This window comes from Elaeis guineensis, chromosome 2 (assembly GCF_000442705.2).
Source record: "Elaeis guineensis isolate ETL-2024a chromosome 2, EG11, whole genome shotgun sequence".
NCBI classification, from domain to species: domain Eukaryota; kingdom Viridiplantae; phylum Streptophyta; class Magnoliopsida; order Arecales; family Arecaceae; genus Elaeis; species Elaeis guineensis.
Window position 1 is genome coordinate 3,494,350 of NC_025994.2, and position 18,041 is coordinate 3,512,390.

The following is an 18,041-nucleotide window of genomic DNA, read 5'->3' on the forward strand; positions in this document are numbered from 1 at the left end:
TTCTCCAACCACTGCTAGATCTAGAAATAATGCATCCTTAGCTAATGTTATAATCAATTATACCATCAAAACAGAGCATAAAAATGGTTCTATTGCTTGCAAGGCCATTTTAAAATATCTTTCCTTTTCGGTTCATAATTAATATTTAAGAAGCTTTCCACTTCTACACTCAACAAGCTCATGCTACTGGCTGCTGTGGAGTGAATGAGCTTTAATATCTTAATAACTTAATTTTTCTCTTAATTGCAAAACCCCTCTATTTATTTTCAACTATTTTTTCCAACTAGTTGGAAAAAGACTGGATGGTTATGTTTGTGGGTATCCTAGATTTATAATTAATTTCTTTATCTTTTTATCATGTGAATTTCAGGTTACAGTAGAAGAGAACCAGGAGCAGACCTTCATGCATGTTTCGGCACAGCAGTGTTGGGACATGGTTCGAGATAGACTGAACCAAGAGATCATAAAACTATGTAATCATGGGAAGCGAAATCTCCCTCCATTGCAGCCGGCAGGGAGCATAGATGGGCTTGAAATGTTTGGCTTTCTATCCCCATCAATAATTCAGGTACATCTACCTCTTGCTCTCCCAGCCATTCTGGACTAGCTTGCATAGTTTGTTTTGAGCAATACCCAGGATTTGAACCCTGGACCTCTGTCAAGAGCAAGCCCTCAGGGGAGAGGTGCCTACCAAAATAACAGTTTTCAGATGACTAGGTTGAATAGATAAACCACTACTTTTGTTTTTGTTTTTATTGCTTAGAATAGAGCCCATAAATTTCAAGTCCAGCTTACTAGACCATATTGAATTCAGCATGCATTTGTAGCAAAGCCTTAAAATGAACCAGGTCGCTTTTTGCTTATTTAAACTGTCCATGCCATCTTAGTTTATTTTGTTCTTATCTGAAAAAGTTCTTATCATATTCTAAAAAGGGGAAGTTCTTTCATACAAATAGTTTTCTTACCAAGCACATTACAATTAATTATTTGTCCCTTCACAATGTTAGTATAACTTAGCAAAGCTGCTAATTCAAGTGATGCATATGGATACTAATTAGAGGTCAATGTAGGTTATCGAGGCTCTCGATCCTCATCACCAGTGTTCAGATTACTGGGCATCAAAGTCGAATGTACTGTTGACATCTGAACTGATTGAAGTCACCCACCCACCTATAGAGGTGGTTAAGAACTCAGCTTCCAGAAATGAGCCAGAGAAGAGCCTACTTCGATCAAGAAATACAAGAAAAACAGAAAACAAGTTGTTTGGCGTAGATATAACTCGGTCAGAGAAGGATCAACCGGATAGGAGCAGCTGTATACTGGCTGAAGAGGTCCAGGATGTGCTCGGAGGATTGTTCAGAAAGGCAAGCATGGAAGAATTAAGAATGGTGCACAAAATATTCTGCAGTAGTTCAGGAAGCAACAATTGGAGAGCAGCATTAGATACATTGCTGGATGAGATTCAGAGGAAGGCACATAAATAAGAATTTATACCAAAGCATGCATATAATTTGTCTCTTGGGGACAAGCTGATGCGGAGAACAACCATAAGCCGGTTGACACCTGTCCTTGAGGGTCATCATTCTTTCTTCCATAAGTAACATGACTACATTTCTAGGTTTTTTCACACAATTTCTAGTTGGTTTATCCTTTCCAAGCTCCATACAGACCATGGTGGGGTCTGGCATTCTTCTAAATGCAATTATGCCCCATCATGTTCGTTTGGAGTTCCTTTTTTTTTTTTCCTCTTATTGGATTATGGGTTTCAGCTTTATGGGCCCATGTAATTCACAATGAGATTAATTGCTTCACAGTGTAGAACACTTTTAACTCATAAATCAGGAGAAGAATTTTGAGCACTAGTGGTTACAGTAAAAACAGTTCTGTTATTTTATTTTAGTATTCTTGCATGAATAATGTTTATTTTGCTGGTTGGAGACCTAAGCATTTGAAGAGTTGGAATTTGAGTCTACACCTGTGCTAGATTCAGTGCTCCCTATTGGATTAGTCTGTGGTGCAGAGTTGTCAGTTGAGATAAATTTCAGCTTAGTTTCATTCTCATGCAGGACCTGCAGTGGAACAATTGTTCCCAAATTTGAACAGGCCATTCTTACTGTGTTGAACAAGCAATTGGTTTAATTGGTCCATGGTGTAAGAACCTAAATAGCCTCTTAGTGGAAGCAAAAAAAAAAAAAAAAGGTGCAAGCCACCTACTCAAACGATGGTCTCAAGGCAAACTTACATATACATTTTGTGAACAAATGAAGGGGTAGCAATCTTGTGAAATGTAGCCCATGTTATATGTCCAAGTATAAAGCCATGCTATACAATTAATTGTGCCGGCAATGTTAATTAAAGCTGCCTGTAACACCTAATCTATAGCCCACCCACTTCATTAATGATGGCCTAGAAAAATTAGTTAGAGAAGAAATTCTTTGTGCACTGCGGGTGGTGTAGAATGCGCGCACCGTCTGCGGTGATTGGCTTACGCACAGGATCAGGATGTAGCGTGCGAGAAATTTTTTTTTTTTTTTTCCGACTCTGTGTATAAGCCAATCATCGCGAGTGGTGTACGTGGTTCTGCACCACCCACGGTGCACAAAGAATTTCTCTTAGTTAGAGTGGTCCATGATATGTAGCTTAACCTACTGAAGCCCATTTCACATCTCCAGGAAGTAGACTGTTACCAAAATTGGTCAATGTCAGCTCATTAAGTGGGGGACTTGCTCTGTCATTGTAGAGGCCTGTTTAGATTCTGCAAATCAAATCAAGAGTCTAAACCCTTCCATAAGAGGTGAAATGTGAATCATGTTTGGTTGTGATTTCTAATTTGTTGTTATTGGTGTATCTTTTTTGCACTAATAGATGCAAATTCCCTGCAAGGTTCCACTGGGGGCATCATCCGTCTCTCCACCACAAGGTTCACATCTATCAAATTCCAAGTCATTTACTCTCTCTCAACCAAGGATACCCCTTGGTTTCCAATTCAACAAAGAAATCATGCAACCAGTGCATTGTATCAGTGAGCTCCGAAGTCCGGAAACCTGATTTCCTTTCTTGTAGACATCGATAGCAGAGGAGGTGGCAAGATTGTCCCTCAGATGTCAGAGCTGATGAAGGTGACCATGAGCCAGATTGCCTTGGCCATTTATCCATCTGATAGCTGGTTTTAGAATTTCCTCCTAATCACAAATTGCTAAGGTGCAGAGGAGATGCCAACATCTGGATTCCTTCACATGCCGCGGTGATCGACTTAAAAACAGTATAAAATTAGGCCTTGATGCCCTACGAAGAATCATATTCTAGGTCCGCATTTGTTTTTAAGCAAGGGGATGTGACCATTCATGCGCCACTCATTTCACGATGTCAGGATTGTTGAAGTTACGTACTAGGTGGCTTGGTGGGGTGAAAGCTTTTCCCTTCCAACCATGACGTACCACCGGCAACGCGGCCCAAAAAGGTCTTCCAAAAGTGGCTACAAAAATTTACATAGTATGCAAATCAGAGATGATGGTAGCATGGATAATATTTATTTGGATTCATTATTGTATCTGAATCAATCTGAATGTGTATATAAATTTAAAAATTTAATTAATATTTATATATTTTAAAAAAATATAGATAGATAATTATCTAATCTGTATCCAAATATTTAAATTTACATGCAATTCTATATAATTTTATATAGTACTTATTAATTTTTTTTAAAATATACAATTATATAAATATACTATTAATTTGATTAATCATCTATTTAGTAATATTTTTGATTTTATAGTCATAGAATTTAATTATCCAACTTATATCCGTAATTATATCCATATTTTTAGGATCAAAATTATATCTATATCTATTTAAAATAAATATGGATATGAATTTTTATATCCGAATCAAGAAAGGTAGAATCAGAATCAAATATACCGATTGACCGACAGTACGAGTCAGTATGGATTTGTATTAGATCAAACTGATATGAACCAACACAGAGAAGAAGGGAACAAGAGAGGAGGAAAAGAGAAAAATAGGGGGGAGAGAGATAAGGGGGGAGAAAAGGAGAAGATGGTCGGAGAAGACGTCGGCGGTGGCCATAGGCGCACTCGAGGGCCGTCAAGGCCTCCGCTTCCTTCACCAATTCTTGGTCAAGAGAGAGAGATAGAAAGAGGGGGAGGGAACGAAAAAAAGGGAGAGAAAGTTGCTGGAGAGACCGTCAGAGAGCTTTCGACTGGCCACCATGGCCATTGAATGGCGTAATTGTGGCTTGCGATATCGCGGGCATGAAATAAAGACGATTGCCTCTGTTTCATGAGATTTTAATAAGAAATTCCAGCCATAGTAAAGCCGGCAAACCCATTTGTCCGTGCGAATTCTGTTGTTCGGGGGCCACGACGGCCATCTATCATCCTCCGACAGCCTGTCCACCGGCTGCGCCTTCCTCTAGTACCGTCGCTTCGTCCCTCTTTCTCTTTTTCTTTCAATTAAGCATCTTATCGGATGAAATTGAGCCATGGAGGCCTTCGCAGCCCTCGGTGGCCTTAGCATACGATTGCCAATCTTCGATGCATCGTCCTTTTTTTTCCTCCACTCTTTTCTTTCTTCCTCTCTTTCTTTCTTTTTTCCTCTCTCTCATCCGGTGTTCTGATTTGTTCGATCAAATCATCCTTGGTTTGTCGTCGGTATAGCTCGGAACGTCCGAAATCATCTGATTTGGAATGGTTCGGTGAACGTTGATCCAAATAATATCCCTATCCATACTTGTATTTATCAAACAAAACAAATATAGAATATGTCGATATCTGATCCGGTTTCAATCTTAATGCAAATCAATTTCTTCCGTAGTTCTGCATATAGTAACAGGTACTATTATGTTGCATCTCTACACCTTAAAACATTTTAGAAAATTTTCCCTTGCTTGCTATTGGTGAAGATAAAAGGACCTCAAAAAAGTTATTTTTGATCCATTACGAGCCACTAGTACAAAGGCCAACTAATTTCATTGTTCCCTGGCTGCCTCCCATCGAAGCACTCTTCAAGTGAAGGATTGCTCTCCTTGGCATGTGCATTTGCAAATAAGGATACATTTGGCTCACTATTGGAATCAGAATTGGAATAGATTGAAATGAGATTTAAATACTAGATGAGTATCAAGATTGAATTTTGAAAGATTGAAATATTCTCATTCCCTTTTGAATTAGAACGAGAATATGACTCTTTCCAACCAAATAGTTAGAGAGAGTCATTCACTTTCATTTCATCCTAGAGTTAACTCCTTCCAACCAAACAAAATTTTAATTTATTGCATTTTTTTCATAGATAACAAACTTTGATGGGCAACAAAAAAAAAGAGGAGAGAGTAAAGTTTCACTTATGGAGATCTCTTTGCGATAACTCAAAATCTTGATCAAAGTGATTGCTTTTCGTTATTTTTCATAAAAATATATGGGTTGTAAAGTAAATTTACTTTATAAGACATGAAAATGATCATAAAGATTGGAAGAAACCATGAAAAAAAAAATTTAAAGCGCAAAAACTTCAAAAGATTCTAGCTACATTTAGGGGCTATTCGATTGCCTACATCTAGGCTTCAGTTCTGCAACTCAATTGTAGTCATACAAATGCAGATTTTTTTTTTTTTCTGGTGGTAAAAATACAAATGCAGATATTTGATTGCCTACAATTAGGGTAGATATAGGTAATTGTGTCCAAGGCCCCCTTGATGCATCAGCATATGTAGCAAAAGATGGACGTATCCCAGGATGCAGCAATCTTAAAAGACAATCATTATGCACCTCTCTCTCCAATCATCAGATAATAATAATATTACTACTGCAATTACAATAATAAATATCATGATATTCTTATAATTGATGTTATAATTCTTGAATGATATAATAATAATGATAATACTACACAGTAACGTAATAATATTATATATAATTATAATGTAAGATAATTGTATAATTATAATGTAAATATATACATATATAATAGTTTTTATTACAATAATAATCATAATAGTTATATTAATTAATTATCAAAACAAAACAATATAATAATTATATGAATAACTATTATATTATATAATATAATAGATTATAGTATTACAGATCATCTAAACATAAAAAACAATTATATTATTATAATAATATGAATTAATATTATAATATAATACTACTTATACTATAAATAAGAAATGAGATCATATCCTTATTATGTTATATTATGATTAATAAAATATATAAAAATATCTTAATTATATTTTATTATAATATAATATTATAATAATATATAATTTGATAATATAATGTAATAATCTTAGTGGAGGTTATGCAATCTGGAATCCAATTACATCCAAGAACTAGCCATCGGGGGCAAAAATCCTAATGGTGCACTGTGCATTATTTTTTGGTACAAAAAATGGGATGAGGGGAAGCGACCAACGTAGCAATTTTTTCTGGACGTGATCATGAGGGCCCTCATCCCCCTCACTAGAAGGACCAAAAATACACCCACACCCCATGCCAAGGCTGCAAGCATCGATCTCCCGTAAAGTCATTTCGCACTTACATTTAATTGACCACACACCAGTCTTGAACCTTAGTTGCGTGGTTGGAACATGCGGCCTGTTCCAACTGTGCTACCCTGAGGGGCATGCACTGTTCATATTTATCAGAAGGAAATAGATGATAATAGCTTCCAATCCAAAGTCTTCGAGCCTCTAGCGTAGGAACAGAGTCATCCTATTCACCATGAGCACACCGACAACGGCATAACTAGCAATTTGTGGCAACCGGTAGCAGAAAGGTCACCATCCACATGATTTCTTTTAAATGATAGAAAGTGACTAAATAACTTAGTTTAGTTAGTTTAGGAGTTGTTTTCCTTATTCTTTTCGAACTCTGAGGGTACACTTGCTATCAGCTTTGTAAGGGACCCAAGAGCTTGCAAGTACCCCTTTTGTACTCAGTTTTGATCCTTACAAACTTGAAAAAGCTTCTTTTCTTCTCAGTGCATTCTAGTGCTTTTTTTTTTTTTTTTTTTTTTTTTTTTGTGGTAGATTCTATGCAACCCTAGAAGAGTTTGGAAAACAACGATGCTGCTAATTGGTGGAATACTTAACACTGGAGTGTCTTAAAGGTATCAGAGATGGAATCCTTATGACAAAGAGGCCTCTTAGTAGTGAGATTATATATGCTACTAGTTATCCTTTATTTTAGCCTAGCATCTAGATCTCTTTGGGTTTAGTGTTCAAATTGATGATAATTGCTTTTAAGTTATGGTTTAATTTTATTTTTCTTGCATCACTTATTTTAATCATTCGCTAAATAGCTTAGGCTAGGGTTGGTCTCTTTTCTGGATGTAAGAGTACAACAAATCAAGATAGGGAAGTTGCAGATTCTTATCAGAAATGATAGGGCAATTGTAGGTTCTAGCACTTTGGACCATTCAAGAGTTTCACTATCAGGATTCTACTAAAGAAAGGCAATGGTGATAAATTAGGCTACCAACTAAACTATACACGGAATTTAAGATAGATATAAAATTAATTGAAAAATAAAGATAAAAATTTCATTTTATTGATGATTCAAAAAAGTATCCCTCATTATTGTTACAACCTAATATTTGTAAGTGGCTTCTATTGCTGTTGGGATGGGTGTCACTAATTAGTTTTTACACTTTTCTTTTTAGTTTGCATCTCATGCACTGCCATTGCTATGCATGGTAGTCGTCATTTATTCCTTCTACAAATCCTATATTCTAGGTAGAGCTCCTACTGTTCCCACATTTTGGGTATTGGCAACCATTGGCCAATCGCCATTCTTAGATTCTACTCCATTAAGTACCTCATCCAAGGCTGGATGCTCATACTCCTATGGTTCGTGTCATTGACAAGCCCTTTGGGGATTGGTTTGTATCTTGGTATTTGGCTTGTGCCATGGTACTTGGTCTAAAACTTTGGTACTCAATTTGGAACTCTGCTCACATATGTAATACTTGGTTTGTTCTCTTGGTATTTGGCCTTCATTTTGGTACTCAACTTGCATCATGATACTCGGACTCCACCTCTAGCATTTGGTTTGCACCTATGGTACTTGATCTGGACCCTTATACTCGGCCTGCATCTCTAGTACTTGATCTATAATACTCGATCTATACGTACAGTACTTGCCTATGCCTTGGTACTCGGCCTATTGGTACTTAAGCTATACCTCTTGTACTCGATATGCATCCATGGTCCTTGGCTTGCACCTTAGTACGTAGTTGACTTCTACCTTTAGTATTCGATCTGCACCCTAATACTTGGCTTGCATCTCTGTTACTTGGTTTGCAGGCTGAAAACCTGTTGGCTAAGACTGATTCAATCTATTGGTCAAGAATGACTCAATCTATAAAATGAGAATTCAATTTGTAGGCCAATCTATAGACCGAGTATCAAGTCGATCCAGATACTCGGTCGAAAATTGACATCCCTCCAGAATCTCTTATTACATGGCTTGCACAAAATATCCCCTTACTACTCGGTCTATATTGGATAACTTTCTTGTATTTGCATCTAGAAATGCTGCAAGTTGTATCTAGAAATATTGCATTTGCATTTGCAAGTGTATGCTTGGTTATATAATGTGAAGAGGGTGTGATAACCTAGCAATTAATATTGTAAGGTTGCATCCTGATTTTGGTCGAAGTTTTCTTCTAGCTGTTTATACTGTATCCAGACCGGTGATCACTAGGGAGGGGTGATTGTGAAGTACCTCACCTAGTCCAGCGGTCGATCGAACAGATGAGCCCTGCCCAAATTATTAGGTGTTGCCATCCATTCGGCCTCCAACCAACAGGTGATGTCAATTGCTCAAGGCTTTGCCCTAGCTATCACATTGAGGCTGTGTTGAAACCCTGCAGGCCTATGGATACCATTGGCAAATAATTGCTGCCTATCACATGGTGACTATTTCCATTGCTCTTGCAAAATTACAACTACACAAAGGGAATCATCCACTCCATATCATTTTTCAAGCAACAATCATTGGTGCAAATTTCTTGGTGTTGAAGGGATCGTATTGGTTCCATGGGCCATGGCCTAAAAGCTTGGGGTCCATCCCTAGGGAAAAGGGTCAAGAATTCAAGCATCTCTCTTTTCAACAGATGTGTACAATGATGTGGTGTACATCAGATAAGATAGAGATTTAGATGGTTCCGGCCTTGCCTTTTCTTATGTGGTACTGATGGATGCCTGCTAGGCCGCACCTTTTCTCTTCTAGACTTGAAGTTGGAGGACCTCTGGATTCCTTTGGTTGTACTTACCTGTCCATTCTCACACATGAGTTTCGGCCAAATAATATTTTTCAAATGCCAATAATGCAAATTATGATCTATCAAAAAGAACACAGAAATGACAAGCAAAGTAATCCAAAGCAGTCTCCTCGTTGAGATAAGTCGAAAAGAATTTTAAATTTTGCTGGGCCATCATTAGCTTTATCCTCTTCATTGTTTACAAGAATATTCTTAAAGTGCATATCAACATGTACGACAGAAGATCTGTAGGAAAAATGTTAAGTTTTCTAGAGTAAAAATGAAAATAAAATATTTTCTTTTTAAAAATTTTCAACTTACATCCATATCATTTACATTGAGTCAAGATGGACGTTGTGATCAGAAGAATAAAGATATTCTAATTTATATGAATGGCATAGTTGTAATCAGTTTCCTCAATGTTAAAAGCTTTATTAGGGTTGGCAATGTCGTAAACTAAGATTGCATATACCGATTCATTTAACTAATAAAAAAAAATTTAGATGGAATCGAAGCCATGTTTCCTTTCTTTCTGGTACATTTCATGTGCGAAGTATTGGTTGCGTTTACATAAAAGATCATGGCCATTACACATAGTTTTTTTTTTTGGTAGAATGATCAAGAAATCTAGTATATTTGTAATGCAAACACTCAGGAGTAAAGCTTAGGATCCATTTGATATAGCTTTTATTTCTACTAATATTCATAAAAGTCAAGAAGAAAAATCATCTACACATAACAGCATGCACGGCAAATTCTTTTAATTTCACAAATGTCCGTCTCAAATAATTAAAATTTTTGAACACAAAAAATTATTATTTCTACAAAATAGTACAAACAAAAGGCAAGAACCACGTACAACAGTTCTCTAGAAAAGTTATCTTCAACATCAATCTTTGCACAGACTTCGTCTTCAACCTTAGATGTACCGGAGGTTTTGTTGTGCTCCTCCTATTTTTATATTTTTTTTCTTCCTTTTCTTTGTCAAAGTTTCTCTATCTTTGATAAAATTTTGATAACTAATAGAGTTTAAACTCCTTGCACAACCAAAAAAAAAAAATTTTTACGATGAAATTATTTATGGTATAAATATTTTTATCGTCACTAAATATATTTACGATTGAAAAAAATATTCATCATAAATAATAAAATATTTATAATAAAAATAATTTTTCGTCACAAATAGTTGCTTATCAACGATGGAAAAATTATTTCACCATAAATATATATTATTTACGATGAATATTTTCATTGTAAATCATTTAAGTATTTATAATGAAAAATACTTTTTTGTCAGCAATAAGATTATTCCCAACGTAAATATTATCATTGCCAATATTTGAAAAAAATAAAAAATTTAAAAATTATAGATTATTTGGGATGAAAATATTTCATCGTAAATAATTGAATATTTGAGATAATTTTTTTTTTATCATAAATACTTTATTATTTACGATAAAACTATTTTCGTCGTCAATAGTTAAAAAAATTAAAAATTAAAAAAAATAAAAATTACTCATTATTTATGATGAAAAATTTTCATTGTAAATAACTTATTTTTATGATGAAAAAAAATATTCATCATAAATACTTGATTATTTATGATAAAAATATTTTCATCATTAATATTTAAAAAAAATTAGTAATTTAAAAAAAATCAATAGTTGCTTATTATTTACGATGAAAATTTTTTATCGTAAATAATCAATTATTTATGATGAATATTTTTTTCATCTTAAATAAATTTATTTACGATGAAAATATTTTTATCATCAATATGTTAAAAAATTAAAAATTTTAAAAAAATTATAAAATTTAAATTTCTAATTTTGTGTAAGGCAACTGCATCTATTTTTTATAGCAGCTGTATGCATCTTTTATCCTTTTACATGATAAAGAAGTAAATGTGAGTTATGATTCAGACCAAACTTTTTGTATGAAAAAATTATATGAAAGTGGGTGATATTCGCGAATTAGAATGAATAAATCTTTTTGAATGAAATAAGCTATATGTTTATTTGCGATGTAAAATTCATCTATTCATCACTGTCACTGGTACTAGTGATATCAATGAATCTTTTTTGATGGAGTGTCTGCCTTAAGCTGTATGAAATGAGCCTCCTTTCATGCAGAAACCATATAGTTAAGCAGCATATTCTAATATGACTTCCATGATCTGGAAAGGTACCATACTTTCCACATCGATCGATGCTCAAATGTATCTCTATAGGAGTTTCAATCATGAGAAGACAAATAATACGAGCACTCATCTTCCTAGCAATGCAAAGCATAAATATGAGCTTATCCTTTATAACACAATTTGCACTATCCACAAATCTGCTTTGATTTTGATTAATTGCTAGATCTTTGATGCTCACACAATTCTTCTTGAATTTCTCAAGCTCGATCCTCATATGCATGCAATATACGAGCTTCTGGACCTCTAATTTTTTGTTCCTACCCTATCCTTCAAATCTCAATCTTGATGAATTTTTCTCGCGATCTCAGAATTATTGCGATATTCTCATACTTCGACTTCTGGAATGAGGACTCCAAGAAGAAGGCGAGTTTGTTGAAGATCGAAGACCTTAAAGCTATCGATCTTCCATAGTGCCCATTCCATTGTGGAAGCTAAAGAACTGTTCTTATAACAATTATTAGCGACGTAAATTAAATTTTTCATCATAATTATTTTTTTATGTACATAATTTTTTTTGAAAAAAAAATTTTTAGAGAAAAAATCATAAATTAACTATTTATATAATTTTTTTGATTAATAAAAAATTAATTTTTTTGATGAAATTATTTTGAAAATTTTTTTAGATCAAAATTTTTTAGATTAAAGAAAACTAATTTTATTTTTCATCATGAATTTTTTTTATGTCACTTTTTTGTTAAATTTTTTGGATCCAATTTTTTTTGATAAAAAAATATAAAATTAATTTTTTATGAAATTATTATTGGAAAGATATTTTTTTAATTATTAGCGATGTAAAATAAATTTTCATTGTAAATAGTCTTTAAATTTTTTATGAAATTTTTTATAAAAATTTATTTACGTTGTAAATTTTTTTCATCGGCAATCATATTTTAAAAATATTATTTTAATCAATTTTTATGAATAAAAAATTTGTTAATGGAAAAAAAATTTATTAGCAATGAAAAGGTGTTTTCATCAAAAAAACTATTTTATAAATTTTTTTTTAATTTTTTTGAATGAAAAATTATTAGAGGAAAATTTTTTTTGGATGATATTTATTAGCGACGGAAACTAGATTTCTGTCGCTAATAGCCTTATTAATGATGAAATTTTTTTTCATCGTCGATAATTTATTTCATGAATTTTTTAGATAAAATTTTTTTGGAGAAATTTTTTTTTAGTGGAGCATATTTTGGCGGGACTTATTAGTAACGAAAATTATTTTTCGTCACTAATAATCGTATTAGCGATTAAAATTTTTACCGCTAATAGTTCTGCATTTATTAAACATCCACTCGACGTCCTTTCATGTGAAACCCACTTCTCCGTCTCTCTCTCTCCCCTCTCCCCTCTCCGAGCTCTCTCCTCTCCCCTCTCTCTTCTCCGACCGAGCTCTCCCTCTCCGAGCTCTCCCCCTCTCTTCCCATCGGTGTGCGCGTCTCCATCGTCATCGCCGTCATTGCCGTCCGCACCATTGTCGTGGGCTTCTTCGCCGCCGCCGTTACCATTTGTCAGAGGTAAGGGTTCTTCTCATCCTTCTTTTTTGGTTGATCTGGCCATCGAGGGGCGGAGGGGGTTGCGGGGGTGGGGATGGACGGCCGGGGGCGACACAGGGGCTGGGGGTTTAGGGGGCGGAGGGGGTTGCAGGGGTGGGGGTGGGCGGTCGAGGGCGACATGGGTGCGGGGAGGGCATAGGGGGGCAGCTGGGGGCGACACGGGGGTGGGAAAGGTGTCGTGGGCAGTCGAGGGAGACACAGGGGCGGGGAGGGCCGGGGGTCAACCGATGGAGGGGGTTGCAGGGGTGGGTGTGGGCGACTGAGGGTGACACGGGGGTGGGGATGGGGTGGGGGGCGGCTGGAGGTGACATGAGGGTGGGGAGGGGGTCATGGGCGACTGAGGGCGACACCAGGGCGGGGAGGGGGTCGACCGATGGAGGGGGTTTTGTAGGGGTGGGGGTGGACGGTCGGGGGTGACACGGTGGTGGGGATGGGGTCGGGGGGCAGCCCGAGGCTACACGAGGATGGGGAGGGGGCTGTGGGCAGTCGGGGGTGACACGGGGGTGGGGAGGGGGCCGTGGGCGACTGGGGGCGATACAGGGCCGAGGAGGGGGTCAGCCAGGGAGGGAGGAAGGTCGACCGGAAAGGGAGGAAGGGAAGAGAGAAACGAGGGGGGAAAATAAAAAAAATATTCATCAAATATTTTATTAATTGATTAATAAAAATAAAATTCAGATTACGATCCAAATTGGATCGAGGTTGGGATCTGGATTGAGATCTCGATTCGGGTTGGGAACCAGATCGAGATCTAATAAATATTCGAGTTAGGATCCAGGTCATGGGGTGTTGGAGAGGGCGGCGGCGCTGCGGGGGATGGGTCGTGAGGGGTGGATGATGGCAGCAGCACTGCGGGAGCGAAGGTTACGGGGGCCGAGTCTGAGCAATCCGGGGTGGGTGATGGCGCTGGCACCACAGGAGCAGGGGCCATGGGCGGTCGAGTTCGAAGCTCATTTAGAGAAAAAAGTATTTAGAAAAAAAATATTTTTAGGTAAAAATATTTAAAAAAAATAAAAAAATATTTATTATATATATAAAAGTTAAAATACGATTGGGTCGGGGTTGGGGGAGAGGCGAGTTAATCGACCCGAACCTAATCGGGTCGGCTCTGGGTCGGCCCAAATGTTTGCCCGAGCCAGCCCGATGGCCAAACGGACTCTATTTTTTTAGCAAGAGCTCGGCCTGAATGGTTTGGGATTGAGTCCGAAGTCCGGTCCGATGGACTTCGGGCCGGCCCGATGGGCATCCTGATGGTCCGACCCACTTCCAGCCCTATCCGCAGGACTGCCTCCACAGTGCTGCTTTTGATGAATTTGGAAGATGTGGGAGAGGGAGCGGAGGATATGCGATGTGGGATTGAATTTCATGTTATTATTTTATGTTAATATTATTTTACATGCTCAACTACTTATAGTTTATTTTATATTTATTGTATAAATTTTTTAGTATTACTGTTGAAATTTATAAATTTTTTATTATTCCACTAGCATAGTGCACATTGCTTTTATTTATTATAATTTAATTATTTTGTATGTTGTTTTGTATGCTTTTACTTATTATAATTAAATATAAAAAATATTTTTACTTTAGAGAAAACTCTATTGAAATTTTTGATGAAAAAATTTTAATACAGAGTTACTCTTTTTTAATAAATTAGAAATCCATCTTTGAATGTATGTTCCGAGATGGTAGTTAAATTGCATTGAGTCATAAATTTTTATTCAAGAGTTAATCTTGATCGAGATCGACTCTTAGATATCCCATATTCAGACTTTTTAAAAAAATAATAATCTTATTATTGTTAATAGTTGATATTTTATTTCATTATATGGTACTCAGCAGTTATCTGTCCACTGTTCTCCGAATATATAGTGGATAGGATGCGTAGGCGCTATATTCACGTCGTATACTTGGAGAATCATAGAAAGATACTGTCAAAATTTTTATAATAATGAAATAAAATATCGACTAATAATAATAATAAGATTATTACTTTTCTGAAAGGGATAAGACCACACCTGTTAGTAATGATTTGAAATGGATAGGATTATGTATTTTTACTTTATTAAATTAGTAGAAAGAGATTTTCTGTATTACTGTTCAGTTTATATTCTTTAATGCATGCTGTTTCGTATAAAATAATCTGTGTCTAGATCTGGATTAGGATTTGGTCTGGAATCCAGGTTGGGATCCAGTTCGGATGAATACCACTAAAATTCTTTTTGTTGTTAATAATTTTTGTATTTGTTGTTAGATGGATATCAACAAAAGTTAGATGAATGCCAGAGATATTTTTTTGCTTGAATATTAAAAAAATATTTGAGATTTTATTGAGTTTACATGGCATAAGGCTGACAGTGCTAGTCGGATAAAGTATCCATACAAAAAATATGTCAATATAGTATATCATCACATAATACTTGTTGAGGAGTATCTACTACATTATGGTATGGATAAGAAGTATACTTACTGGATATGGCATGAGGAGGATGATTCGAATGAAGTTGTGCGCGATGACGACGATACTGAAAATAATAGTGATGCTGCTGAACCTATGGAATATGGTGGTATAGGAGAACTATTGAATGATTTACATCAAGATATTTGTTCAAATGTACATATGAGTACTAGTGCATCTGAAGGCAATTTTGATCATGAACATAATATTCAGCTTGAGGTAGAAGAGACTTCTGAACAGTTTGTAAAGCTTGTAAGGGATGCATGAGAGCCACTCTATCCAAATTGTGCAAAATTCTTCAAGTTAGAGTTTTTGATAAAATTACTTTATATTAAAATCATGAACCGATGGAGTCAGAAGTTATTTGACTAAAATTTGATATAGATTAAAGCAGCTCTTCCCAATAGAGAGAGACTTCCGAAATCGTATTCTAAAGCAAAAATATACATGCGAGAATTGGGACTTGGCTATATTCCTATACATGTCTGCAAAAATGATTGTATATTATTTTATAAGAATAACGAACAGGCAACTGAATATCCAAAATGTAGTGAGCCTAGGTGCAAAATCGATAACATAAAAAGAAAGAAGATACCTCAAAAGATTTTGAGGTATTTTCTATTGATTCCAAGACTTCAAAGGTTATATATGTTCACAAAGATAGTTGAAGAAATGAGATGGCATCATGAGCAGCTGGTTTTGGAGGAGAACATACTTAGCCATCCGGCCGACTCCGTAGTGTGGAAAGACTTTGATGTAAAGCATCTGTATTTTGCGAGTGACCCGTGCAATATCCGACTTGGTCTAGTGACAGATGGATTTAATTCTTTTGATAATTTGAGTACTTCCTACAGCATGTGGCTTGTGATGCTAGTTGTATATAATGTGTCACCTTAAAAGTGTATGAAAGAATCATTTATTTTTATATCTTTGTTGATTTCGAGTTCGAAAGCATCAGATAATGAAATTGATGTATATCTACGACCGTTAATCGATGATCTGAATGAGCTATGAGAAAATAAAGTACAAACATATGATTCTGTGAGTCAAAAAAATTTTAAGTTGCATGCTTTAATTTTATGAACCATAAATAATTTTTTTGCATATAAAATTTATCTAGATGGAGCATCAAAGGATATCTGACATGTCCAATATGCAATAAGGATGCATTCTCTTTACATTTAAAGCATAGACGAAAAATATACTTCATGGATCATCGACAGTTTTTACCCAGTAATCACTCTTGGAGGATCCGTTACAACCAATACTTTGATGGTAAGTCCGACCGGCATCCGCCATCTTAAGAGTTAAGTGGAGTAAAAATTTTAGAACAACTTGAAGTCATTGAAAACATCCAATTTGAAAAAATATCGGATACTCACAAGCGGAAGTGTACTAAAGCTGAGCTGAATTGAACGAAGTGAAGTATTTTTTTCGAATTACCATATTGGAAGCAACTACTACTTCATCATAATTTGGATGTAATGCACATTGAGAAGAATATTTGTGATAATATCATCAGTACAGTATTGAACATCTCAAAAAAAATAAAAGATAATACAAAAGCTCACCTTAATTTACAGAAAATAGAAATCTGATCAAAGTTGCATTTAGTTCATTGAGGTGATAAATTTTTTATGTCATCTGCATGCTATTCACTGTTTGGTGAGGAAAAAAAATTTCTGTGGATGATTCAAAATTGTAAAATTTTCTAACGTATACGCTTCAAACGTATCACGGTGTATTGGCAATAATGATAGCAATATCTCTGGCATAAAAAATTATGACTCCCATGTGATGATGCAATGCTTGCTTTCTATGATCATGTGTGGCTATTTGGATGGTGATGTTCCAACTGCATTGATTGAGTTGGAAATATTCTTTCGAGAATTGTGTTGTCGAAAATTAAAAATTAACTTACTTGAGAAGTTTAAGAAGGATATCATGCTCATTCTTTGTCAGTTAGAAAAAAATTTTTCACCATCATTTTTTGATGTTATGGTGTTCCTGACTATTCATCTTCTAAAAAAATTTTTTTTGGTTGGATCGGTACATTATCGATGAATGTATCTCATTGAAAGATAAAAAAATTATACGTACTTTGTCATATCAGTTATAAGATATAAATATATTTTTAAAATTTAAATTTATTTTTATTTATAGATTCTTATGTACTCTAAAAAAATATGTGCGTAATAAAATACGGTCTGAAGGGTCTATAGCAGAAGTATGTATAGTTACGGAGTGTGTCACATTCTACTCGATGTATCTTGATGATATCGAAATAAGATTTAATCATACATATCATAACACAGACTGTAAATAGGGTGACAATAAACCGACACTGTCTATATTTAAACAAACGGTTTGACTCATTGGTGGGAGGAGATATGAATTTATGGACGTGAATGAGCTATCCAAGACACACTTCTACATTTTAAATAATTATAAAAAAATTAAATATTTCATTAAGTAAGTACTATCTTAGCATACTATTTAATATTTTAAGTAATTTATTTATATCGATGTAAAATTAAAAATC

General features: G+C 35.2%; 1 protein-coding gene across 7 annotated transcripts in view; it reads left to right on the forward strand.

Annotated features, from left to right (window-relative positions):
* Positions 1-1,895, forward strand: part of LOC105033603 (lysine-specific demethylase JMJ18) — a 99,605-nt gene extending 97,710 nt beyond the window's left edge. For all 7 annotated transcript variants that reach the window (XM_010908474.4, XM_073251446.1, XM_019854908.3 and 4 more), the window contains exons 11-12: positions 371-568; positions 1,071-1,895. In XM_010908474.4, the coding sequence (XP_010906776.1) occupies positions 371-568; positions 1,071-1,484 (612 nt within the window). In that variant the 3' untranslated portion in view covers positions 1,485-1,895. The remainder of the gene's footprint in view (positions 1-370; positions 569-1,070) is intronic.
* Positions 1,896-18,041: the final 16,146 nt, after the last annotated feature.